Source organism: Leopardus geoffroyi, chromosome D1 (genome assembly GCF_018350155.1).
Source record: "Leopardus geoffroyi isolate Oge1 chromosome D1, O.geoffroyi_Oge1_pat1.0, whole genome shotgun sequence".
Lineage (NCBI taxonomy): Eukaryota > Metazoa > Chordata > Mammalia > Carnivora > Felidae > Leopardus > Leopardus geoffroyi.
In genome coordinates, this window is record NC_059329.1 from 69,968,416 (window position 1) to 69,994,475 (window position 26,060).

The window sequence follows — 26,060 nt, forward strand, 5'->3', positions numbered from 1 at the left end:
ACCTTTAAACCCATGTACAGACTGAAAGTGAAGAAGGGCTGGAAAAACATATACCATGCAAATGGGAGTGGAAAAAAAAAAAAAAAAGCCCAGGTGCCTTATAACAAACAAGAGAGACTTCAAAACAGACTATAGCAAAAAATAGAAATAAAATAAAAAATAAAACAGACTGGGGCGCTTGGGTGGCTCAGTCGGTTAAGCGTCCGACTTCGGCTCAGGTCATGATCTCGCGGTTTGTGAGTTCGAGCCCCGCATCGGGCTCTGTGCTGACGGCTCGGAGCCTGGAGCCTGCTTCCGATTCTGTGTCTCCCTCTCTCTCTCTTCCCCTCCCCTGCTCACACTCTGTCTCTCTCTCTCTCCTTCAAAAATAAATAAACATTAAAAAAAATTAAAAAAAAATAAAACAGACTGTAGCAAGAGAAAAAGAAGGGCACTACATAATGATAAAGAGAACAATACAAGAGGATATAACAATTGTAAATATCTATGCACCCAACATAGTAGCACCTAAATGCATAAAGCAATTATCAAAAGACATAAAAAGAGAAACTGACAGTAATACAGTAATAGTAGAGGACTTTGGCACCCCACTTACATCAATATATAGATCAGCCAGACAGAAAATCAAGGAAACAGTGATTGAAAGACATATTAGGCAAGATGGACATAACAGATATTTACGGACATTCCAACCAAAACCAGCAACATATACATTCTTTTCAAGTCCACATGGAACATTCTACAAGACAGATCATGTTAGGCTATAAAACAAGTCAATAAATTTAAGAAGACTGATATCATATCAAGCATCTTGTCCAACCACAACAGCATGAAACTAGAAATCAATCACAAAGGGCACCTAGGTGGTTCAGTTGGCTAAGCATCTGACTTCGGCTCAGGTTATGATCTCACAGTTCGTGAGTTCAAACCCTGTGTTGGACTCTATGCTGACAGCTCAGAACCTGGAGACTGCTTCACATTCTGTATGTGTCTCCTTCTGCCCCTCCCCCACTTGTGTTTTCTCTCTCTCTCTCTCAAAAATAAATACACATTAAAAACAATTTTTCTAGGGGAGCACCTGGGTGGCTCAGTTGGTTAAGCGACCAACATTGGCTCAGGTCATGACCTCGTGGTTTTAGAGTTCGAGCCCCGGGTCGGGCTCTGTGTTGACAGCTTAGAGCCTGCAGTCTGCTTTGGATTCTGTGTCTCCCTCTCTCTCTGCCCCTACCTGGCTTGTGCTCTCTCTCTCTCAAAAATAAACAAACATTAAAAAAAATTTTTTTTAAGCAATCACAAGAAGGAATCTGGAAATAACACACATACATGGAGGCTAAACAACATGCTACTAAGCAATGAATAGGTCAACCAAGAAACCAAAGAAGAAATAAAAAAATACACAAAGACAAATGAAAATGAAAACACAGTGGTCCACAATCTTTGGGACACAGGAAAAGCAATTCTAAGGGAGAAGTTTACAGCAACACAGGTCTACATCAAGAAATAAGAAAAATCTCAATTCAACCTTACAAAGAATTCAACCTTACACATAAAATTAGGAGCTAGAAAAAAGAACAACCAAAGCCCTAAGCTAGCAGAAGGAAGGAAATAGTAAAGATTAAAACAGAAAAAAGAGAAAAGATTAAAGCAGAAATAGAGGATTAAAAAGTAAAAGTAAGATCAATGAAACCAGGAGCTGATTCCTTGAAAAGATAAACATTGATAAGCCTTTAGCCAGACTCATCAAGAAAAAAAGATAAAGGCTCAAATAAATATTTCAGAAATAAAGGAGAAATAACAACTTACACCACAGAAATACAAAGAAGCATGCCAATAAATTGGACAATCTAGGAGAAATTGATAAATTCTTAGAAACATATTATCTTCCAAAATCAGGAAGAAATAGAAAACCTGAACAGACCAATTACTAGTAAAGAAAGTGAATCAGTAATCAAAAGACTCCCAACAAACAACAGTACAAGACTAGACGCTTTCAAAGGCAAGTTCTAGCAAACATGAAGAGCTAATACTTATTCGTCTCAAGCTATCCCAAAAAAATAGAAGAGAAAGAAAAACTTCTAAATTCATTCTACAAGGCCAGCATTATTACCCTGATACCAAAACCAGGTAAAGACACTGCAGAAAAAGACAACTACAGGCCATGATCTCTGACAAACATGGATGCAAAAATCCTCAACAAAATATTAACAAACTGAATTCAATAAAACATTAAAAAAGCAATTCACCACAATCAAGTAAAGTTTAGGTATGGAAGGGTGGTTCAATATTCGCAAATCAATGTGACATCACATTAACAAAAGAAAGGAATAAAAACCATATGATCATCTCAGAAAAAGCATTTGACAAAATACAACACCCATTCATGATACGAATTCTCAACAAAGCAGGTTTAGGTGGAACATATTTCAACATAATAAAAGCTTTATGTGGAAAACCCACAGCTAACATCATATTCAATGGTAAAAAACTGAGAGCCTGTCCTCAGATTAGGAACAAGACGAAGATATCCACCCTAGCACTTTTATTCAACATAGTACTGTAAGTCCTAGCTGCAGCAATCAGACAAGAAAATGATATAAAAGGCATCCACTGGTAAAGAAGAGTAACTCATTATTTGTAGATGACATGATACTATATATAGAAAACCCTAGACTCCACCAAAAAACTATTAGAACTGATAAATTAACAGTAAAGTTGCAAGACACAAAATCAATATACAGAAATCTGTTCCATTTCTACAAAGTAGCAGAAAGAGAAATTAAGAAAACAATCCCATGTACAACTTTACCAAAAAGAATAAAATACCTAGGAATAAACTTAACCAAGGAGGTGAAAGACCCGTACTTTGAAAACTATAAAACACTGATGAGAAAGTGAAAGTGACAAACACAAATGGAAAGCTATTCCATGCTTACAGGTTGTAAGAATTAATATCATTAAAATGTCCATACTGGGGCGCCTGGGTGGCGCAGTCGGTTAAGCGTCCGACTTCAGCCAGGTCACGATCTCGCGGTCCGTGAGTTTGAGCCCCGCGTCAGGCTCTGGGCTGATGGCTCAGAGCCTGGAGCCTGTTTCTGATTCTGTGTCTCCCTCTCTCTCTGACCCTCCCCCGTTCATGCTCTGTCTCTCTCTGTCCCAAAAATAAACGTTGAAAAAAAAAAATTAAAAAAAAAAAAAAAAAAATGTCCATACTGCCGGGGCGCCTGGGTGGCTCAGTCAGTTAAGCGTCCGACTTCAGCTCAGGTCACGATATCACAGTCCGTGAGTTCAAGCCCCGCGTCAGGCTCTGGACTGATGGCTCAGAGCCTGGAGCCTGCTTCCAGTTCTGTGTCTCCCTCTCTCTCTGCCCCTCCCCCGTTCATGCTCTGTCTCTGTCTCAAAAATAAACAAACATTAAAAAAAAAAAAAATTTAAAATGTCCATACTGCCAAAAACAATCTACAGACTCAATGCAATCCCTATCAAAATACCAACAGCATTTTTCCTAAAACCAGAACAAATAATACTAAAATTTGTATGGGACCACAAAAGACCCTGAATAGCCAAAGCAATCTTGAAAAATAACAACAAAGCTGGAGGTATCATAATCCCAGATTCCAAGATACATTACATAGCTGCAGTAATCAAAACAGTATATAGTACTAGCACAAAGACACACAGACCAATGAAACAGAACTGAGAGCCCCGAAATAAACCCATGCTTATATATTCAATTAATCTACAACAAAGGAGGCAAGAGTATACAATGGGGAAAGGACAAGTCTCTTCAATAAATGCTGCTAGGAAAACGGGACAGCTACATGCAAATGAATAAAACTGAACCACTTTCTTACTCCATACACAAAAATAACCTCAAAATGGATTAAAGACCTAAATGTGAGACGGACAAAACTCCTAAAAGAAATCACAGGCAGTAATCTCTTGGACATCAACCTTAGCAAACACATTTCTGGATATGTCTCCCCAGGTAAGGGAAACAAAAACAGAATTAAACTATTAGAACTGTACCAAAATGAAGAGCTTTCGTACAGCAAAGGAAACCATCAACAAAACAAAAGATAACCTACTGAATAAGAAAAGATACTGGCAAATGATACATCCAATAAGAGATTAACATCTAAAACATATGAAGAAGTTCTACGACACCCAAAAAAAAAAAAAAAAAAAAAAAACCCAAATAACCAGATTAAAAACAGGCAGAGGACTTGAATAGACATTTTTCCAAAGAAGACATTCAAATGGGCAACAGGCACATGAAAAGATGTTCAGCATTGCTAATCATCAGGGAAATGCAAGTTAAAACCACAATGAGATATCGCCTTACACCAATCAGAATGGCTAAAACCAGAAAGAATTAACAAATGTGGAGAGAAACGAACCCTCATGGACTGTTGATGAGAATATAAATTGGTACAGCCACTGTGGACACCAGTGGTGGAAGTTCCTCAAAAATTAAAAATAGAAATACTATATGATCCAGCAATTCCACTACCCAAAGAAAACAATAACAGAACTGAAAAGATATATCCATCTGTGGGACTCCTGGCTGGCTCAGTCAGTAGATGCAGCTCTTGATTTCAGGGTTGTAAGTCTGAGCCCCACATTGCTGTAGAGATTAGTTAAAAATATAATCAGAAAGATGGGGCGCCTGGGTGGCTCAGTTGGTTAAGCGTTCGACTTCGGCTCAGGTCACGATCTCACGATTTGTGGGTTCGAGGCCTGCATCAGGCTCTGTGCTGACAGCTTGCTGAGAGCCTGGAGCCTGCTCCAGATCCTGTCTCCCTTTCTCTCTGCCCCTGCCCCGCTCACACTCTATCTCTGTCTCTCTCAAAAATAAATAAACATTGGGGCGCCTGGGTGGCGCAGTTGGTTGAGCGTCCGACTTCAGCCAGGTCGCGATCTCGCGGTCCGTGAGTTCGAGCCCCGTGTCAGGCTCTGGGCTGATGGCTCAGAGCCTGGAGCCTGTTTCCGATTCTGTGTCTCCCTCTCTCTCTGCCCCTCCCCCGTTCATGCTCTGTCTCTCTCTGTCCCAAAAATAAACGTTGAAAAAAAATTAAAAAAAAAAAAAAAAAAAAAGGAAAAAAAAATAAATAAACATTAAAAATAAATAAAATAAAATTAAAATAAAATAAAATAAAATCAGAAAGAAAGAGGGAGGGAGGGGAGGGAAGGAAGGGAGGGAGGGAAGAAGAAAAGACACACGCATCCCTATGTTTATCACAGCATTACTTACAACAGCCAAGACATGGAAGCGACCCAAGTATCCATCAATAGATGAATGGGTAAAGAAAATGCAGTGTATATACTATAATGGAATACTACTCGGCTATAAAAAGAATGAGATCTTGCCATTTGAAACAACATGAATGCATCTAGAGGGTATAGTGCTAAGTGAAGTAAGTCAGAAAGAGAAAGACAAAATATTTTATGATTCCACTTATATGTAGAATCTAAAAAACAAAAACAAAAACCAAAAGGCAGATTCTGAAACACAGAGAACTGGTGGTTGCCAGAAGGGAGGTAGGTAGAGGGAATGAGAGAAATAGATAATGGGGATCAAGAGGTACTAGCTTACAATTTTTTTAATTTTTAAAAAACGTTTTTATGTTTTGACTTATTTTTTAGAGAGAGACAGAGAGACAGAACACAAGAGAGCAAATGGAGGAGGGGCAGAGAGAGGGAGACACAGAATCTAAGGCAGGCCCCAGACTCTAAGCTATCAGCACAGAGCCCAACACAGGGCTCAAACTCACAGACCATACTGCAAGATCGTGACCTGACCCAAAGTCGGAGGCCCAACTGACTGTGCCACCCAGGCACCCCATAAGGTCCAAACTTACAATTGTAAATCACAGAGATGGAAAGTGCGTCATAAAGAATATAGTCAACAACACTGAAGGAGCACTTGGGTGGCTAAGTTGGCTCAGGTAATGATTTTCCCATTCAGAGAGCAAGCCCTCCATCAGGCTCAGCGTGGAGCATGGAGCCTGCTTGGGATTCTCTTTCCCTTTCCCTCTGCCCCTCCCCTGCTCAATGACTTTCTTTCTTTCTCTCACTTTCAAAATAAATAAAATTTAAAAAGTAATAATAATATTGCAGTAATAATGTTGTATGGTAACAGATGGTGACTACACTTATCGTGGTGAGCACTGAGAAATGTAAAGAACTGTTGAATCAATATGTTACATGCCTGAAATTAATACAGCATTGTATGTTAATTATACTTCAATATTTAAAAAAAAAAAAAAAAAAAGACCTCAAGGAAACTTTTGGGTGTGATGGATATGTTCATTTATTGGTTGCAGTGATGTTTCGTAAGTACATACCTATATCAAAACTTATCAAACTCTACACCAGAATTGGCCTCTTGGCTAAAACATGGCTTGCTTAAGGCTATCCTCCCACAAGTTTCTACTTGTCATTTCAATTACACTTAAGTAATAAAAGTCATGCCTTTCTCCTAATAAATTCTAAACTCTCTTTCACTAACCAACATAGATTCTTGGATTTCCTCTCATAACATGGTTCTTGTTCTCATGAAACCATAAACATTTAGACAATAAGATTAAAAACAATTACCATCTCCAACTGATCACCACTTGAAAACCTCGCAGATCAGCATTTATTACCTAACAATTACTACAAGAAACCCAAATCAGAATTCATAATCATGAATTCCCTAAGATCACAATTTTCATCAATAATATCACTCACAGCACCTTGCTAATAAACCAACCTTAAACACAAATCCTATTGCCAAAAGAAAATACTTCCATTTTTAAATCTTGCAACTTTATAAGCTAATTATGTTTCCGACTTATTTTATACCAACTATTCACTTAACTTCAAAATCATGCTTTGAAGCAAAAGATAAATCAACAGGCAGTAAGTCTCCTCCTGCCAAAATTAAATCTTACTAACATGGTCACTCTCAGAAGCAAATATCTATTTATATCAAGCTTCAGAATGTTCATTTTGTATGAATCTCTGCTTATGACCTTGCCACCTAATTTGTTTCAAAATTCCAATTTCGGCAACAGATTCCAATGGCAGGGAAGTTCCTAAGGACTGAAGAGCAATTTAAGGGTCTTTTTTATTTTGTTCAGTAAAACTAAAAAAACTCTTACGGGGTGGGGGGGGAATAGTAAAGTAGTATGTATAGAGTTTGAAATATCCAACAGTATTGCAATCTCTGAAGGGATAAACTGTGGTATATCCATACAATGGAGTAGTACTCAGAAATAAAAAAAGAACTACTGATATGTACAATGTGAATGGATCCAAAGGCATTATACTCAATGAAAAACGCCAAACCCAAAAGTTTACATACTCTCTGATTCCATTTATACAATATTCTCCAAATTATGATGATGGAGAACACATCAGGGGTTGCCAGATGCTAACAAGATAGCAGGAGGGAGGAGTTTGCTTGTGGTGATGCAACAGTTCTGTTTCCTAATTGTGGATATAGTTACATGAATGTATGTATTTGATAAAATATCACAGGATATATACTAGAAAAAAAGTTTATCTAAAAACTGCTGCCTACAGTTAATAGTATTGTACCAATGTTCATTTCCTGGTTTGCTAATATACTACACTTATGTAAGATGTTATCATTAAAGAAAGCTGGGTGAAGAGTACCCAGGAACTCTACACAATTTTTGTAATTTCTTATAAATCTAAAACTGTTTCATAATAAAAAGTTTAACATAACAAAAAGAAAACAGACAATGTAGAGAGAAAAAGAGCAAAACAATAATTAATAAACTCTGATTTGAAAAAAAATATTATAACCATAAAACAAGGACAGGGATATTGTTTTTAAAAAAATAGAGAATGAGCAGTCTTAGAAATTCAAAACACAACAGCAGAAGCTTTAAAGGATTACTAGAAGAACTGAAAGATAATATTGGGAATAAAAGACAAATAATAGAAAATAAAGAGAGAAATGATGCGAAAATTAGAGAATTAATCAATGAGGTCAACATTCAAATAATATATGTTCAGAGAGAACAGAGAAAATGGAGGGAAATGATACATGAAAAATCTCCAGAAGTAACTGATATTACTAAACACTGGAAGTAACTGATATTACTAAGCACTGCTGCTGGTATCCAAGAGAAACTAGTTGTAATAAATACACAAAAAGTAAAATATCTATAAAGTGGATGATATTCATTTCTGTGTGGCACCCTTATGTAGTACACACATATTACAACCTTATGTGAAAGCACTTCCCTAGTTTGAGCAATTATATTGCCTATATTTAAACACTTCCAGCAACTAACATCATAACCTGGTTGGTGCATCTTATTAATGTTCGTTGAACTTAGCTGAAGTTTCAGGGTACATATAATATCTAAGCGTTTCCCTTCACTGGTTGCTTATTCTTTGCTGTGTGTGTGTGTGTGTACAGGGATACAAAGCTTTACAGTTTACAAGGTGTTTTAAACATTTAATCAAGCTTTTAACATATACCATTTCTTAAAAGTGAGGTTAACATCCTTGTAAATTTTGCATTAGATGTTCCTATCCATTAGCCTGTCCTTAAAACAGCAGTATTTTTTTTTAATTTATTTTTTTTAATTTATTTTTTTTTTCAACGTTTATTTATTTTTGGGACAGAGAGAGACAGAGCATGAACGGGGGAGGGGCAGAAAGAGAGGGAGACACAGAATCGGAAACAGGCTCCAGGCTCTGAGCCATCAGCCCAGAGCCCGACGCGGGGCTCGAACTCACGGACCGCGAGATCGTGACCTGGCTGAAGTCGGACGCTTAACCGAATGCGCCACCCAGGCGCCCCAAAACAGCAGTATTTTAAAGCCTATTTTTATTTTGGGGAAAACTAAGTTTTTATTACTATAACAAGTATCATATTTTATGTTTTAGTTTTTTTAACTAAGCCTTTTAAGTGATTTCATATTAATATATTTTTAAGCACTTAATCTGTGTAAGCTGTTTATAGTTTTTAAGGTATTAAGAGATTCAAAACCATGACTCATGGACCACTTGCAACCCATTACTTGATTTTGTAAATAAAGTTTTATTAAAACACAACTATGCCCATTCGTTTATACATCGTTATGACTGTTTTCACTCTATAATGGCAAAACTGAGTGGTTGTAATGGATACTGTGTAGTCCACAGAATCAAAAATATTTACTATTCAACCCTTTACAGAAAATGTTTCCCATTTCTACATTAAGTGTCAGTAACTGTGATGATATAAGAAATGCTATCAAATTTCTAAGTCTATTTTCAACAAATTTAATGCAAATTTCTCTCATCTTCCGCCCCACCCCCTTTTGTCAATTAGCCTTTCTATAAGCTTTTTTTCTGCTTAGTATATTGTCAGTTTCCCAAGGAACAAAGGCTAATTACTGAAAAGGGAAGCTCTCAACTGAGGACTGAGCTATGGTCTCAAAGGTCATCTGTAAGTCTGTTGTTTAATCCATTTTTCCCATAGAAATATTTTAAATGTTACTTAAATCCCAGATTTCCCCACTAAAGACAACTTTAGCAAGAAATACAGCCCAAGAGTAGTTTTAATATGAATACTAAATCCTAACATCTTTCTCTTCCTAAAAAATCCCATTGTTAGATTGTCAACAAGTCTAGTAAGGCAGCTCCAGGGAACAACAAGCAGCAAGAAAGTTCAATAGAAAAAAGTACCCTTGTACACTGTTGGTGGGAATGTAAATTGGTGCAGCCATAGTGGAAAGGGTTCCACAAAAAATGAAGGTATGAAGATTCCTCCAAAAATTAAAAACACAATTATTCTATGATCGATCCAACAAGGTGGAATCCAACAATTCCACTGCTGTGTATTTATCCAAAGAAAATGAAAACACTAATTCACAAAGATATATGCACCCCAAGTTTACTGATTATTTACAATAGCCAAGATAGGGAATCAACCCAAGTGTTCACTGATGGATAAAGAAGATGTGGTATGTATCCACAGTGTATACATACATACATTCAAGGGACTGTTACTCAGCCATCAAAAAGAATGAAATCTTGCCATTTGTCACAATGTGGATGGAACTAAAGTGTATTATGCTAAGTGAAATAAGTCAGAGGAAATCAAATACATGATTTCACTCATATGTGAAATTTAAGAAACACAACAGATGAACATAGAGGAAGGGAAGGAAAAATAAGATGAAAACAGAGAGGGAGGCAAACCATAAGAGACTCTTAAATATGGAGAACAAACTTGGGGGTTACTAAAGGGGAGGTGGGTCGGGGGGTGCGTTAAATGGTCGATGGGCATTAAGGAGGGCAATTGTTGGCATGAGCACTGGGTGTTATATATAAGTGATGAATCACTGGGTTCTACTCAAACCAATACTACACTGTATGTAAACTAACTTGAATTTGAATGAATGAATGAATGAATGAATGAATAAAGGGCTTTTGCTGTTGATACCAGTTAACTGTAAATTACATAATCTAATTTATGTTAGATCAAGTGGACAATGCAAGAAAGGATGCAAAGGTAGAATCAAGTGACCAATTCAGAGGCTACTGCAAATAATCCAGGTGAGAGCTAAAAGTGACTGGGACCAGAGTTGTAGCAGCAAACATGGCAGAGTGGACTAGCCTAGATATTTTGAAGAATAAGACTCTGAAATTTCAGTGGTGCCTAGATGGCTCAGTCGGTTAAGTGTCCAACTTCGGCTAGGGTCATGATCTCACAGTTCTTAGGATCGAGCCCTGAACTGGGCTATGCACTGCCACTTTGGATCCTCGGTTTCCCCCGCCCCCATCTTTGCCCCTCCCCTGCTCATGCTCTCTCTCTCAAAAATAACATTTAAAAAAAGACTTTGAAATTTCAGAAATCAAATGTAGGATATGAGACAGAGGAGTCAAGGAGGATTTATGATTTTGGTCTGAGCAGCTGAAAGAATGGAAGTTCCATTTCCTGCATGAGAATGACAGTGGGAAGCTTAGGTTTGAAAAGGATACATATATCTTAGACATGTTAAAGAATGAGATGTTTATTCAACATCCAATGCAGACATCAAATAAGGAGTTAGACACATAAGTCTAAAGTTCCGGGGAGAGGTCCGGGTTAGAGATAAAAATTTAAGAATTGGAATCTCCACAAATACTTGACATTCTCAAGCAGCTCCCTACCATAGAAAATTATAAAGTAGCTTTAAAATATAGCTAACCACTATTAAAAACTGCACAGATCTAAATTAATGGTCAGATATATTTTGTATCTATTGATTAGTCATTCATTCAACAAATATATACTGAGTACTTTATGCCAGTTGCTATTCATGACTGAGAGTAATATTATAATGCATACATAATCACATACTGTTGAAGGTGCTTCAAAAATTACTATTTTTAAAAACCTTTTGGAGCACCCATCCTACTTATTACTAAAGGGGGGAAATAAAACAGTGGGAAAAAAGGTATGAAATACAAATACAAGATTTCATTTTAGAAATATATATCAAATTGTGAATATTTTAACTAATTAGTTTCACAAAACACCTTTCTAGAGAGAAATTATAGCAACTCCACAATCACTCATATTTCCAAATGTCCTTTTGGAAACAGACTTATTCCATTAAATTCCCTTCTCTATGCCTCATGCTAAAATTTTAAGCAGTAAAAGAATTAAAATTAAAAATCTAGGCAGCTCTTTCTGCCCATGGGTCCTGTCTCCATGCTTCAATAAAACCACCTTAAAAAAATAAAAATTAAATTAAATTAAAAATCTAAACTACCCTGCTAAACTAAACTAGATTGATAAAATTAAAGAATGAGAGAATTTACATCAGAGGCCTTTTGACACCGGGCATTCAATATGCCTAAGTATTATCATGACAAATAACTATAGAAACACAGAATCTAAGTTCAGGAAAACCCTTTTAGAAATGTAGTCTAAACACCTATCTCGTTTCTGAATCTCATCTACCAAGTTCTCATGAATTGGCTGACCTATTGCTGTTAATGACAGGGAAGGGTAACTTGTTTTTTTTTTTTTAAACAGTTTTGTTCCACCTTTGGAAAGCTCTGACTTAGACGGTTTTTCTTAACATTAAAGCTTAATTAAACCTTGTCATCCGACCCTAGTTCAGGGCTTTGGGCCAGTTAATTCTTTGTTGTGGGGGAACTGTCCTGTGCCTTGTAGGATGTTTAGTAGCACCCCTGGCCTCCACCCACTAGGTATGAGTAGCACTCCCTCTTCCCAGTTGTTAACAACAAAAAATGTCTTTCAGACATTGCCACAGCCAAATGAGGGGCAAAATCATGCCTCTAGTTGAAAACCACTGTCCTAGCCCTATCTACTAGGACCGAATAACAATAACAACAACACTAAGATCTAAGCAGTTAATACATGCCAGGCACAATTCTGAGCACCTTACATATATTTTCATTTAATCCTCAAAACCATCCCCAGTTGAGAAAATGGAAGCTTTATTTTTGAGAGACAGAGAGAGACCGAGCATGAGTGGGGGAGAGGCAGAGAGAGAGGAAGACACAGAATCCCAAGTAGGCTCGCTCCAGGCTCCGAGCTGTCAGCACAGAGCCCAACACGGGGCTCGAACCCACAAACAGTGAGATCATGACCTGAGCCGAAGTCAGATGCCCAACCAACTGAGCCACCCAGGCTCCCCAAGAAAATGGAAGCTTTAGAAGCTAAGGAATTCACCTACAATTAGATAGCAAATTAAGTGGCAGGTCTGAGATGGGAACGAAGCAGTTCAATTTTAGAGCTCATGCCTTCAATCTCAAACAAGTCTGACTCAAACCAAGTCTAATGTCATTTCCAAAGGGCAAATCTTCACATATCTGAAGATGCCTCTTATAACGAGATTCCTTAATATCAATCAGGGTTGCCCCCAAGACCTCTAATCAGTTCCTTAAACTTACAAGGTTTCTAACTTCCTCACATCCTTCCTCTGAATATACATAGAACTAAAGACAATACTTCGGTGTACAGCAGAGTGGCTCTAGCCTTCTTTTCCATTAATTATGATGGTTTTTTAGTGGGGAGGGTGGGGGAGAAATGGGATGATGGCAGTTATATTGTACTTTTGTATCAAGTTTACTGCCAAAAACCACCCCCAGGTCTTTTCCATGTGCAGTGTTTTAAAGCCATGCTATCTTAATGTATGTTAGTGTTTTTCAGGTCTTACGTAGATTTCCAAAAAAAAATTCATTTTAATTTAGTCCAACAATGCCAACTCAGAGATCATACTGGATCATTTAATTGATCATGCACTGTCCTTCTTTGTTCATGGTCACCTATAAATTTGTTAATTTGCCTTTTTCAGATGTGCAACGAGACAAAGCAAAGAACAAAGCCACCTTCCAAGATCAGTAATCTTGGGTAGGGTCATTCAACATTGAAATCATGTTAACATAATCAACTTGTAGCTAACTCATTTTTCCTTCACCATACACCCAAGGATATAAAAAAAGACTTTACCAAAAACGAAGCTTAAGTCCAAATACATTATATTGCTACTAGTCAAACAACTGCATCAGAAAAAAAATCAAAGTTGCTCTGACCATCTATTTTTAGCAAACCCATTCTGGATCATTTTTAACCTATTTTTCTTCAAGTTAGTCATAAAACTACCCTTTCATTTCTTGTTCTAAAATCTTCTACTTCTCAAAATCAGACCTAGATTCCCCTATCTTTTAGTACTTCTTGTATTCTAAAACCTTTAGAAACCACAAATACCAATAAGCTTAATATTTTATAGGCATTTCCTTTTGTAAAGGTTAAGATGTTTCAACTAGCTGAGAAGGTAATCCATTTAACTAGATGCATTCTTTATCTCTATCCCCATGTTGTCTTTTATGTCCTTCATAGCAATGTTTGCTTTGTTATTATGTATTATTGGTGGTAGTGGTGGTTTGTTCTTCCTCTTTAAAAGAGAAGCTTCCTAAGAGCTAAGGGATTTTTTCTCTTCCTTCATTGCTAGGCATTATTATTACACTTTCCTTGATTACCTTTTTAAATGTATTATAAGAAACCCTTTGGTTGGTCTTAGCATTTTTTACACATCTCAGCTCACTTGAGCTCCTGCTTTCCTAATTTTCATAAAGATTTATTTTTTATAAACTTTATTACGGCAATCTTAGCTATTTGCTCTGTTTTAAAAGTAGTGCATATCTTTAAAGAGTTTATTGTGTAATCACATTAAGGATCTTTTTCTGTCCAAAAAATATCAAAATTACATTTTTACTTAACTCCCTAAGACATTATTCCTTTTTAAGAGAAATTTATCCTATAGAATCATGATGATCTTTTCTCTAATCAAAAGTTGGGAAAACTCAAATTGGCAAGTTAAAAAATATATACACACAAAACACTATGCAGTTCTTAAGAATTATGCTATAAAAGACTATTTCGTGACAAAGGGGATGTTCATGATTGTTTAAAAAAAGGGTTATATAACAGTATATACAGTAGTAATAATTCAAAACCACTTTTAAAGATATGTGTGATTTTATATTTTTATACACACAAAAAAAGGTTAGATGCAAAAATATTTAAAGTATATTTCTTTTGATCACAGCATAACATTTTTGTTTTCTTCTATGTGCTTTCTATATTTATAAATTCATGTAATGAATATGTATCACTTTTACAATAACACAGGCATTATTATTTTAAAAGAACCAACAAAACCATAGAAAATATTCTATAAAGTAATTGACAAAAAGGTCTAGCTTGAGATTTCTGCTTTTATAACTCTATTTCTAAAACAAGCTTAGAAAAACATTTCTGGTCACCAAACCACAAAAAAAGCCAACACAAGATACCAGTTAGCCTAAATATATAAATAAGTCGTGACAACCATTAAGATGACCATTCAAACTTTTAAAAATTAAATGGGGGGAAATCACAAGGATTTCCCGTCATTTCAAGGAAAGTCTGTTATGAACCATTTAAAACCATTAAAAACACAAAAAAAAGGTTAAAATGTATATTCTCCCCCCCCCCCACCCCAACCCCCACAAAATGAAGGGTCAGTAGGCTAGGGATAATGAAGACAAAAGAAAAAAAATTAGTCAAATTGTTTAATACTGAGCTAAAATTTCCAAATATAAATAAAGTAAGCAATGTCACCTATTAAGATTGAAAATCTCATAACAAGAACAATTATCTTTACTTATAAATTCTGTGTGGTTGAAAATAAATTTGCAATAATCCAAAAACTTATCTGATTTACTCTCTATTTCAATGGCAGCATCTTATTCAGAGTCTACATTCTAAAAGACTAGAAAAAAAGTCATTTTAACCAATTAAAAGTCATCATTCAAATGTATTCAGTTTTGTAAAATACTACTACATGTAAGTGGTTCAACTAATGATTAATTCATCCAAAAGTAACAATGCATTTACCCCCTTCTTTAGGAAATTATTTCAATGATTTTATTTGTATATCTTGAATTTAATTTTCAAACATATTAAAAATATTATTTTAAATTAGCCTTTCCTTAAATTTTTTATGATATTCATAAAAAACAATACCAAACATAATGCATTCTCAAGTTACATGAAGATTCTACTAACACTTTAAACGAAATAAAAAACAAAGCATCAAACCCATGAAAACAGTAAAAACACACTCAATTTATTTTAAATAACTTGCCATTAAGCTGACAATCAAGACATATGATCTTTTCATCCAGAAAAGTAAATGATCATAATGAAATAAAGGCCAAACATCTTTCTCAATCTCTCTCATATTCATAGATGTATAGAATTATAACCCAGTGATATCATGTAATAAATGAATACACACCTTACTTTAGTATATGCCAAGGTAGACACACAAAAACAAGAAAAAAATTCTGAAATCAGAGTATAAAGGGACTCTGCTTTTTCAAACAATGCAGCACTGAAAGCCAGGTCAGCATCCTTGGGCATTACTAGGAAACTTTAGCACATCTGATATTTCCATCATCTTCAAGATTCTTCTGAACATCAGAAAATATGCAGTCTCCCCCTACCTCACCTGTCCACAGACTTCCTCTAGCTTTCCTCCCTCTACTATGTAATAATGCTATTGCGGTTATTTAGGCTGCAAATGTTCAGAGATACAACCCCCTCTACATATTAATTCAGTTCATTTTCTCACAGACACTGACTCAGCCGTGGGTTGTGCAGCACTGACGTTTCTAACCAAACAGCATCGTGTGAGCTGTGATCATCCCATTTCTCCATCTCTGTGCAGTGATTGGATATTGTAATTGATAGACAGGCTGAAGAAAACTCAGGAGATGAGGGCTTAGTGATATGTAGCTATGTTGCCAAATGCCATCTGTAATGCTAATTCTAGCTCTGCCAGCTTGCCAGGTTTTAGAAAACTAGGATGCAGCTAACTTTCTTCTTTTCCTTTCAATATCTTATTGTGTACTCATTCTGGACAGTAAAGCTTCTCTTTAAAAAACAAAGGAAAAATATTCTGTGTACTTTAAGAATCCACTCAAGAACTATTCTTTAAAGTAACCAAACTTTTCTATTTCTAAACTGAGACTACAAAGTGGCTTAAAAAGGAAACTGTAAAGCTCAATCTTCACGCAGTCTCAGAAGAAATGAGCATGCGTACTTGTATGTGGGAATGAAACCTTGCAGCAAAGTCTGATATTGAATGTATGATACGTTTATCTTTAGTAACCTGAGCAGACTGCAGCTCTGAGTTTTAAATAGTTGTATTTAACCCAATTCAAATATTCAAGAGCTTTTAATAAGCATATTGTCAATCTAGCCATTTAAATGCTAGTTGTACAGAAAAGGTGTTCTTTTTCCTTTTTAAATACAAAAACTATTGTAATTTATAAAGAAAGCTGCTGCAATTCAGGCCAAATACACTTCAGCTGAAATGGATCTTTCAGCAAGCTACAAGGGCCTCTACACAAATATTAACTACACAACTACTCAAAAAGAAACAAAGTTCAGTAATTTATTAACCCATTTATTTGTATGCACTTGCTTAAGCCAGAGGGAAGAGACACCCTGAAGTACATCCTTGTTGAGATTAGCTTCCTTGTCTTGTCTTTTATATCACAATGCTATACATACCAAATCTACATTCAAAAGAAAATTCAGAGAAGAAAGTACCTTAAAGTTTATTAGATGGAAATGAAACCACAAGGCAATGCCCACTAAACCCTCAAACCTCACTGGTAAGCATACCTATATAGTCACTATTGTTATTACTTTTAGAATTCAAGAAATTTATTTTTACACTTGCCAGTAAAGGTGGGGGAGAAAAAAAGACTGAAAAATGCATGCAATTCCAAAATGGGAATAGAACAAAATATAAGTTTAAACAAGACAACTTTTTAAATTATGTGTAAAAACTGAATCACTAAGAAATAAGGAATGCTCATTTCTTTGCTGCTAAAGACTGAAGGTTTGTGCCCCCCCCCCCAATTCACGTATTGAAATGTATTCCCCCAATGTGATAGTATTTGGAGGTAAGGAGGTAATTAGGTTGAGGACAAAGCCCTCATGAATTGGATTCGTACTTTATAAAAAAAGACCCCAGAGGATTCCTAGCCCCTTCTACCATGTGAGGACACAGCAAAAAGAGAGTTTTCTGAACCAGGAAGGGAGCCCTTATTAGATATCAAATGTGCCAGCACCCTAATCTTGGACTTCCTAGCCTCCAGAACCATAATGAAATAAATTTGTTGTTTATAAGTCACTTGATCTACAGTATTCTCTTATACCAGCATGAACAGACTAAGACATTTACTTTTTATAAATTTAAATCCCCAACTCAGTTTCAGGTGGCAACATGACCATCTATATTTCTTAGCCTCTATGATCCAGAGATGACCATATGACATAGTTCTAGCCAACGATTTATAAGTAGATGCCTGCCTGCTAGAAATTTCTGAAAATTTTAATTTCCTAATACAAATGAAACCCCTTTCCCATTGCCCCCTTCTCCCTTCTCCCTCATTCTTGTCTGGAAGGTGGACATGATGGCTGGAGCCATCTTGCAATCATGAGAAAAAACAAAGAATATCAGAGATTTTTGATCCTAATATACTTAAGCCACTAAATCCACATCAAGTATTGCCTACTTGTGAACTTACATAAAGGAAAAACAAACCTCTAACTTTAACCAGTGTTTAGTCTGGCTTTCTTTCACTTAAATATCCCTAAATAAAATACAAAAGATAAAAAAAAAAAAAAAAAAAAAAAAAAAAAAAGGATGAGAGTAGGTAGAAGCATAAATGAAACCCAACTGGTCATGAGTTGATACAACCTGAAGTTGAGAGATATGTACAGAGGAGTTTATTATACCCGTTTTCTCTACTTTGCATATATTTAAAATGTACCATAATAAGTTACCAACATTTTTAAAAAAAAAAAGAATGAGAAACTTGGTTATAAATTTTAACTTTGCCATTTAGAATTTGGATGGTCTTGGGCAAGTTTATTAACATCATTTTTTTTTTCCATCTGTCAAATGGGGACGGTAATACTTACTATTCATAGAGCTCCACCTTCCAATCTAGTCACAGTTACCTACAGAAAGTCCCTGGCAGGAATGTCCTCCATCTACCTAATCATCCAAAGATTAGTTCAAGTCTCATTTTTACCCACTCCAGTTGATACTGAATCCTTCTCTGAACTCTTATTTTACTACAACTCACTACCACAGTTCGGTGCCCTGTTGTCCTCTAATTGTTCCACGTGTGGATATTACAGCATTCCATGCTGGTACCCTGACAAAGTTTTTTTTTTAAGTTCATTTTATTTATTTTGAGAGAGAGAGCATGCACACACAGAGTGTGTGCAGAGAGAGAGGGCATGCACACACAGAGAGAGTGCATGCACACACACATGCATGTGGAGGAGGGGCAGAGAGAGGGAGAAAGAGAATCCCAAACAGGCTCTGCGCTATCAGCACAGAGCCCAACACGGGGCTTGATCTCACAAACTACAAACTCAGGACCTGAGCAGAAATCAAGAGTCAGTTGCTTAACCAACTGAGCCCCTCAGGCAAGCTGAACCCTGACAAACTTCTGAATCTCTCCTGCAATGAGTACAAGTTCTTAACATCTAATACTTGCTGATTGTTAGTTTTTAAAATCTCCCAATTAATTTAATATCGATTCCCAAAAAATGCCATTTTTAAAAAGTCAAATTGTATACATTTTTAAAGTATCCTAAGTCATATGTTCCTAAGTGTATAAGATCAAGAGATCTCTAAAAGTAAGCTATTTTCCCTTGGGCAGAATTTCCATAAATGTGGTTAAAATAAGCCCAAAGGAGTTCACGGTCTTTTCATTTAAAACAAATAATGTATTGGTATTTTTTTTCTATTTCTCTTTAATAGTTTTCATTGAAACAACCAATATTGACACAGTCTACGTGAAAAAAAGCATCAAAAAGTTACTGATGCTATAGTATCAAGAAGAGCTATGATATTTATCACTGAGATACAGGAATGAAAAAAAAATACTGTTAGTTTTTATAAATTTTCCTCATTGTATGCATGCACCTTTTATAAAATAAACAATAGTTTATTTTTACCTATATATGAAGTCACCATTTCACATATAATGTAGTACTGTACGTTAGCAAAAAAATATTAAGAACTAAATAGGATAACATAGAATTCACCTGGAAAATGTATACAACATAGCAGATATAAATAGCCCACACTTAATGAGATAAAACTAATTTCTCTTTAATCTCAAAGACAAAATAATTATCCATATAAGCAGGATAAAGAAAAAGTACTAGAGCACCGGTTGAAGCACACACACATAAACACACACACCCAAACACACACACACCGAAAAAACAAAGCAAAAAACACTCATACCATTGCTGTGCCCTTATAAATTAATAAGTCAACTTAACTTTTTCACTCAAGACCTCACCACATTAAAAGTCCACAATAAAGACAGACATCTCGTCAGGAGACTTTTTTAAAAAGTACCAATTTCTCCTATTTTCTAGCTACAGCATATGGTTTAAAAGTACCTGGATTATTTCTTTAAAATTACAAAAAGGATTTCAAAAAAAAATTACAAACAGGATTTCAATATCATGGCATTTTCACGAAAACTACTAACAGTTATCAGATTAGAATTTTACATTCAAGTAAGTTAAATGCCTGTTAATATTCCCTAAGTAAATATTCACAAAGCACAATACTCTATAGGAAAACATGCTTACATACCTGCAATATGTGAGGTTTATGAGCTGCCAATTAACACAGTAAATTATCAGATAATGAAGTGTTCTAAATGAAGTATTCCTCATTAAGCTGCACAGCACAAAATGAAAGCCTTACATATAATATATACATGGGCCAAAATTTTTGAAATGAATTTCATTCAATGCATCAAACTTTAAATGAACCTGTAGAGTCATTGCAGAAAGACTGATTTTCCCATTAGTATCGAGATGACAACAAAATATGACATAGCCTGTAAATTATTATATATAACCTACACAGACAATATACTTAGAACACAAAATAAATTTCAACTAGAGAGTTTTAAATACAAAGAACTAACCTGTCTTGCCAGGGTTCACAGTTAAATTAATTATAGCATTTATTCACAGGATCACTAAGGAGATTTTAACATTACTTAGAAACAAAAATTCAAATAAATACAAATATAAGAAAATTATAAATACAAATATAAGAAAATTAAAAGGAAAGAAATGTTTCTGTACAAGTTTTTTAACGAGGAATGCAAACATAATTCTTTGTAAACCAGCCCCCAACCCCTGCAGGACTTGCCACAACCAAATGCAGTTTGGTTCTTTATAAAGGTCAATTTTATCAGAGCTTTGATATGTGAAATACATATTTTCTACCTACCTTGAATGTTTATAAAGTTTACGAGGTCTACTATGCAATTTCCGATCCCAATTCTCTGGATCACTGGAGTTACTGTCATAAGGATGAGGCCGTCCTGCCATCCCACTTCAAGCTTCCTCACACTACTGCTCTGAAAGCATATGTAGCACCCATAACCTACGTGAAAGAGTAGTGTTGACCTTTAAATCTGGTCCACGCAGAATAAAATAGTCAACAATTTTACATGCTTTCTGACACTACTGTGACAGATTTTTAAAGTGATTGATGAACAGGATTATAAAATATCAGACATACAAACTGCCACAAATGGGATTAAAACAAACACCATAAGTCTTTTTAGGTACTTTTCATCTGATTCGTCTATTAAATCTGCTTACCCCTATGCAACAGTTTAACAGTGTGTTATTTATACTTAGCAAATACACTTAACTGCCCTCTGGGTACCTCAAGTTTCCAAACATTAATATAGAACCAAAAAAAAGCAAAGCAATTCCACAAAATGATTCTTTTGGACAAAATTTCACCTGGAATACACTTCTTAATTACTAAAAGTTTTAAGATGCTTAACAAAGCATCTAGTAAAACCAAATAACAAAGCTGTTATTTCTTTAAGAGCCCCTGTAGAAATTTAGTGTGGGCTCTAAAATAAAAGTATGTAAACACCGTGATGTTTCCTTACATTGTAATTACCACAAAAATACAGTATTGATGTGATTCATACATTTCATGCCTTTTCACATGCGAGACTTGTGACCATTTTTTCTACTAAAGTCATTAAATTATAAGAAAATTAACAATAGCTTTACAGAACACCTGAGCTAAGTACTTTAAAGTATATTCACTATCCAATTTAACCTCTACCTTACAAGGTGGGCTTTATTATCATAAACGGAACAGAAAATGGTCTCAGTAGTTTAGTAACTTTGCCAAAGGTCACAATGTCGGTAAATGGCAGGATTATAAAGAATAATGAGAATTTATTATATGGAATGAAGTCTTGATCTTGATAAATGTTCAAGCAGGAGTATTTTGTTTGGATATAATCAAATTTGACTTTCAGAGTCTCCAAACATCAAAAACAAACAAACAAACAAACCACACACACACAACTAAATGAGGTTAGACAATCCAGAACAAAGTTATAGAATTTGGACCAGAACAGAGGTTTCCTGACACCCACTCCTACATGCTTCCTATGCACTTTTCCAAGATGGATTTGATAGAGGGAAGTGAGGGGAGTTGTACATAAACATCAAAAGGAATCCAGATTTGGAAAAATACTATACCTTACTTTTATAAAAAATTCCAATACAATAGGGGTGGCTTGGTTGGCTCAATCGGTTAAGCGTCCGACTTCAGCTCAGGTCATGATCTCACAGTTCGTGAGCTCAAGCCCCGCATCAGGCTCTGTGCTGACAGCTCAGAGCCTGGAGCCTGCTTCAGATTCTGTGTGTGTCTCTCTCTCTGTCCACCCCTCCCTCCCTCCCTCTCTCTCAAAAATAAAGATTAGAAAAGAAAAAAAATTTAAAAAATTCCAGTACTATCTCATAAAAAATGCCGAAGGTAAATTCATTCAAATTTTGAATCTACCTCAGAGCTCATAAAAAAGAATTACTTCCATAAAAAATAAAAGGTTAAAAAATATAGATTTCCACTTTAGAGAAACTGTTTTTGCTATTTGATAATTTTTTCTTCATAGTTAATTAATACCTTCTTTTCAAAAACAATTGAAATCTTACAATAAGTGGACACTTTAATATAATAAATATGTAAACAAGTAGGTAGATCAAGGAGTGAAATTAAAATTACAGAAAAGGAGGGCACCTGGCTGGCTCAGTCAGAACTCTTGATCTCAGGGTTGTTAGTTCAAGCCCCACACTGGGTGTAGAGATTACTTAAATAAACTTAAAAAAATAATAGAAAACGCAAAGTCAGAGAATTGTACAATGGCTAATTCAAATTGCTAAGTAAATGCCACACAGTTTATATGCTGAATGCTCCTGGAAAAGGAAACCTGTTTCTTTAAGGATCAGTGAATAATTAAAAATCAATCAGATATCAGAGGAACATAAAAACTATAAAATTATTTTGAAAAAAAAATTTCAATCTCACTTCAGTTTTTAATTATAAAAATGTATTTACTAAAAAAGAAACTCTTTAAACTTCAATTTGATATTGTATCTACTTATTTGTACAGGAGAGATGAGGCAGAAGAGAAGGGTAAGAAAGAACAAATCAGACAAAGGAAAAAGTCAGAAAAAGGTGGTAACGAGTATCAAGAAAAATAAAAAGGAAAAATAAAGACATAGAGAGGCTTAGTAGGTTGTGTAGAATGAGATTTAGAATTTTTTCCTTACTTTAGAGGTCTTCCAATAAGCTATTTCAGGCATTAATATTTCTTTACAAGAGCGTTTTTTTATCTCCTCCTGACATTTACCTATAAGACACACCCCTCTGGATACCCAAAGATGTCCACTGGGGGAAGAATGATAGAGAAAGTGACTAAAAAACAGAACCTCAAAGAATACATAAGGCAAATTCAGATCTACATTTTTCAACATTTTACAGTGGGTAGCATGTAGGTAGCAGATGGGAAATACCAGTAGGTCTTACTAATCAATCTATGAAAATTAAGAAGCATGTATTTTACAGCCAGACACAAGAAAGTAAAGAATTTCAGATGAAAGTTATCAAAAAGGTCAACTGAAAAATCATATTTACATTTGTCAATAAAACTTGGGTATCACCATGTGAAAGATTTCTTCCCAATCCTTACTCCCAATAGTCAAGACTACGAACAGGCTAAAAACAAGGGAAATTCAAACTGCGATATCTGGAAAAAAAAATGCCTGTATTTGCCTACATGTGCTGGCATACTTTCAAATGTTATCAATAAGCTACAAACAAGACTACAAATAGATAAAAGGTAAATGACACACATATACTAGTTTGAAATGTGTAATAATCTCTTCTATTTTAATCAATCTCTGCATCATAGTGACATTATATTTCATTTCATTTCATTCATTCATTCATTCATTCATTCATTCATTCATTCATTCAAGGACTTACTGAACACCAAATATGATACGCCAAGCTATTTATAAGATGCTAAATCAAGTTGGGCATTGTTCCTGTGCTCCAAATCTCACCCTAGTAAAGGAAAAAAGCCTCAGTTGATGGCTCCACATACCACTTACTCCTGTGTCTCTCTCCTACCTGCATAGTTCTTACACCATTACCCCAATTCTTCATCTCCATTAAAACTTGGGTGTTCTTTAGGATTCCATCTTCATTTGCTGGGTCCAGGGAGACAGCGGACAAAAAAACCATGAGGACCAAACCCTTGAGAACACCAGGTTTTACATACTACATACACTGTTTTCATTATCTCTATCTGAATTCTTCAATAAGCACCCCAAATTCAACAATGCCAGGTTCTATCTTGGCCTCCCACATCAGCTAATGTCATCTCTATTCACTAACTCAAGAACTCCGAAGTCATCCTTGACTTCTCATTTCCCAACATCAAGTCTACTTCAAAATTTTGACTCCTCTCCCTTTTCGTTCGTAAGCCTGCTGCCTTCAACTGAATCCTTAACATGTATCAGTAAGGATTTTGGTTGACCTCTTTATCACCATTCAGTCTATACTAGCTGCACTGTAATCAAAATTATCTAAGAACTTTTAATGACTCTCCATGTCCTGATCTAAACTCCTTACCATAAAAAGATCCTTTAAAATAGAGGACTTTTGGCTCCTCAGTGTATACTTCATACAAGGCAAACTAAAGTTTATTATTGTATGGATCTTGTAATCATCAAAAACATAATTACTGTACTACTAGAAACAAAGTTCTTAGAAAACATGTCACAGTTCATTGCTTTTTTAGGCATGACAGAAATTGTGGGGAATAAACTTAGGAATTCCCTGAGACTGCACTGATGGGTTAACAAGGCACAAAGAATTAGAAAGCCACAGGATGAACACACCCAAGTTTGGGTAAACAAGATTAGGTAAACAGGGCATAGGCTCCCAGTACAGGACAAAGATATAGGAATAGAAAAGCCTCAGGATGAAAGCATCAAGAATGAGGTAAACAAGATTAGGTGTTCAGGGCTGAAATGCCACCCAACTTAGTAAAATAGCAGAAAGCTGCTTTCACAGGAAGGAAGGACCAAAATAGGTAAACATGTAAACAGGACTATGGAAAACAGCCAGCAGAAGTTGCCCTGAGTGGAACTAATTAGCAAAAGAAAGGTGCCTTGTTGACCCTGAGGTAGCATGCTTCGTCTTCCTTGTCCTCTTGGCCAGTTTAGGTAAACAGAGGTGGCGCCTCCTGTCTGCTGTATACAACCTCCCGCCCAGCACCAGAATTTTGTTTTGTACTGACCCAAACCCCTAACACTGCACATCTTCAAAACCTCTTTTCCCCATGCCCATGAGTTAATGTCCACGGTTTCACTGTATCCTTGTGCACGCCCATTCTGATCCTAATAAAAATGGAGCAAGGGTCAGAGCAAGGACCCTTACTAGGGGCTCCTGTCTCCTCCCAGACATTAGCCTCTCTTGCATTTCAATTTTGCATCCGCTCCCTTGCTGGACAAGAGAAAACTCCAGACCCAGAGCCTATGACAAGAAATAATCTAAATTCTAAATAATTTAGATATAATCTGTGCAGAGGGAGGAACAACTAGGCCAACTGGCTAGAGACATGCATTCAGGAGACTGTCTGTCAAAAGTCAACTAGGAAAAAGGCAATTCAATTACTTCTCTTCTCTTGGATATTACTATTTAAAAAGGGGGTATGGGGGAACAGAATCTTCAAGATTATAATAACATAAATAAGTGGTCTTTGGGATACTATTTCCAGGTAGTATTAACGGCAATGATTCATAGAAAAGTTTTGTTTTTTTTTTTTTTTTTTGAAAAAAGGATAGTACATGGAGACTTTATTCTGTTCTATGTTATGTATCAGTGGGCTAGGAAGTTTAATTTTCTCCTATTTAAAGCTCAAAACAAGCTAATATTATAATCATGTTTTAGGGGCGCCTGGGTGGTGCAGTCGGTTAGGCGCCTGACTTCAGCCAGGTCACGATCTCGCGGTCCGTGAGTTCGAGCCCCGCGTCGGGCTCTGGGCTGATGGCTCAGAGCCTGGAGCCTGTTTCCGATTCTGTGTCACCCTCTCTCTCT

At 35.8% G+C, this 26,060-nt stretch overlaps 1 protein-coding gene across 7 annotated transcripts in view; it reads right to left on the reverse strand.

Moving 5' to 3' along the window:
- BTBD10 (BTB domain containing 10) overlaps nucleotides 1-26,060 on the reverse strand; it is an 87,583-nt gene that overhangs the window by 39,474 nt on the left and 22,049 nt on the right. For 3 of the 7 annotated variants that reach the window (XM_045484590.1, XM_045484588.1, XM_045484589.1), the window contains exon 2: nucleotides 20,868-21,023. The exons of 2 other annotated variants lie outside the window; for them this stretch is intronic. In XM_045484590.1, the coding sequence (XP_045340546.1) occupies nucleotides 20,868-20,968 (101 nt within the window). In that variant the 5' untranslated portion in view covers nucleotides 20,969-21,023. Of the gene's footprint in view, nucleotides 1-15,809; nucleotides 18,227-20,216; nucleotides 20,304-20,867; nucleotides 21,024-26,060 lie in introns of those variants that run through there. 2 more of the 7 variants (XM_045484586.1, XM_045484587.1) reach the window with 2 other exon arrangements.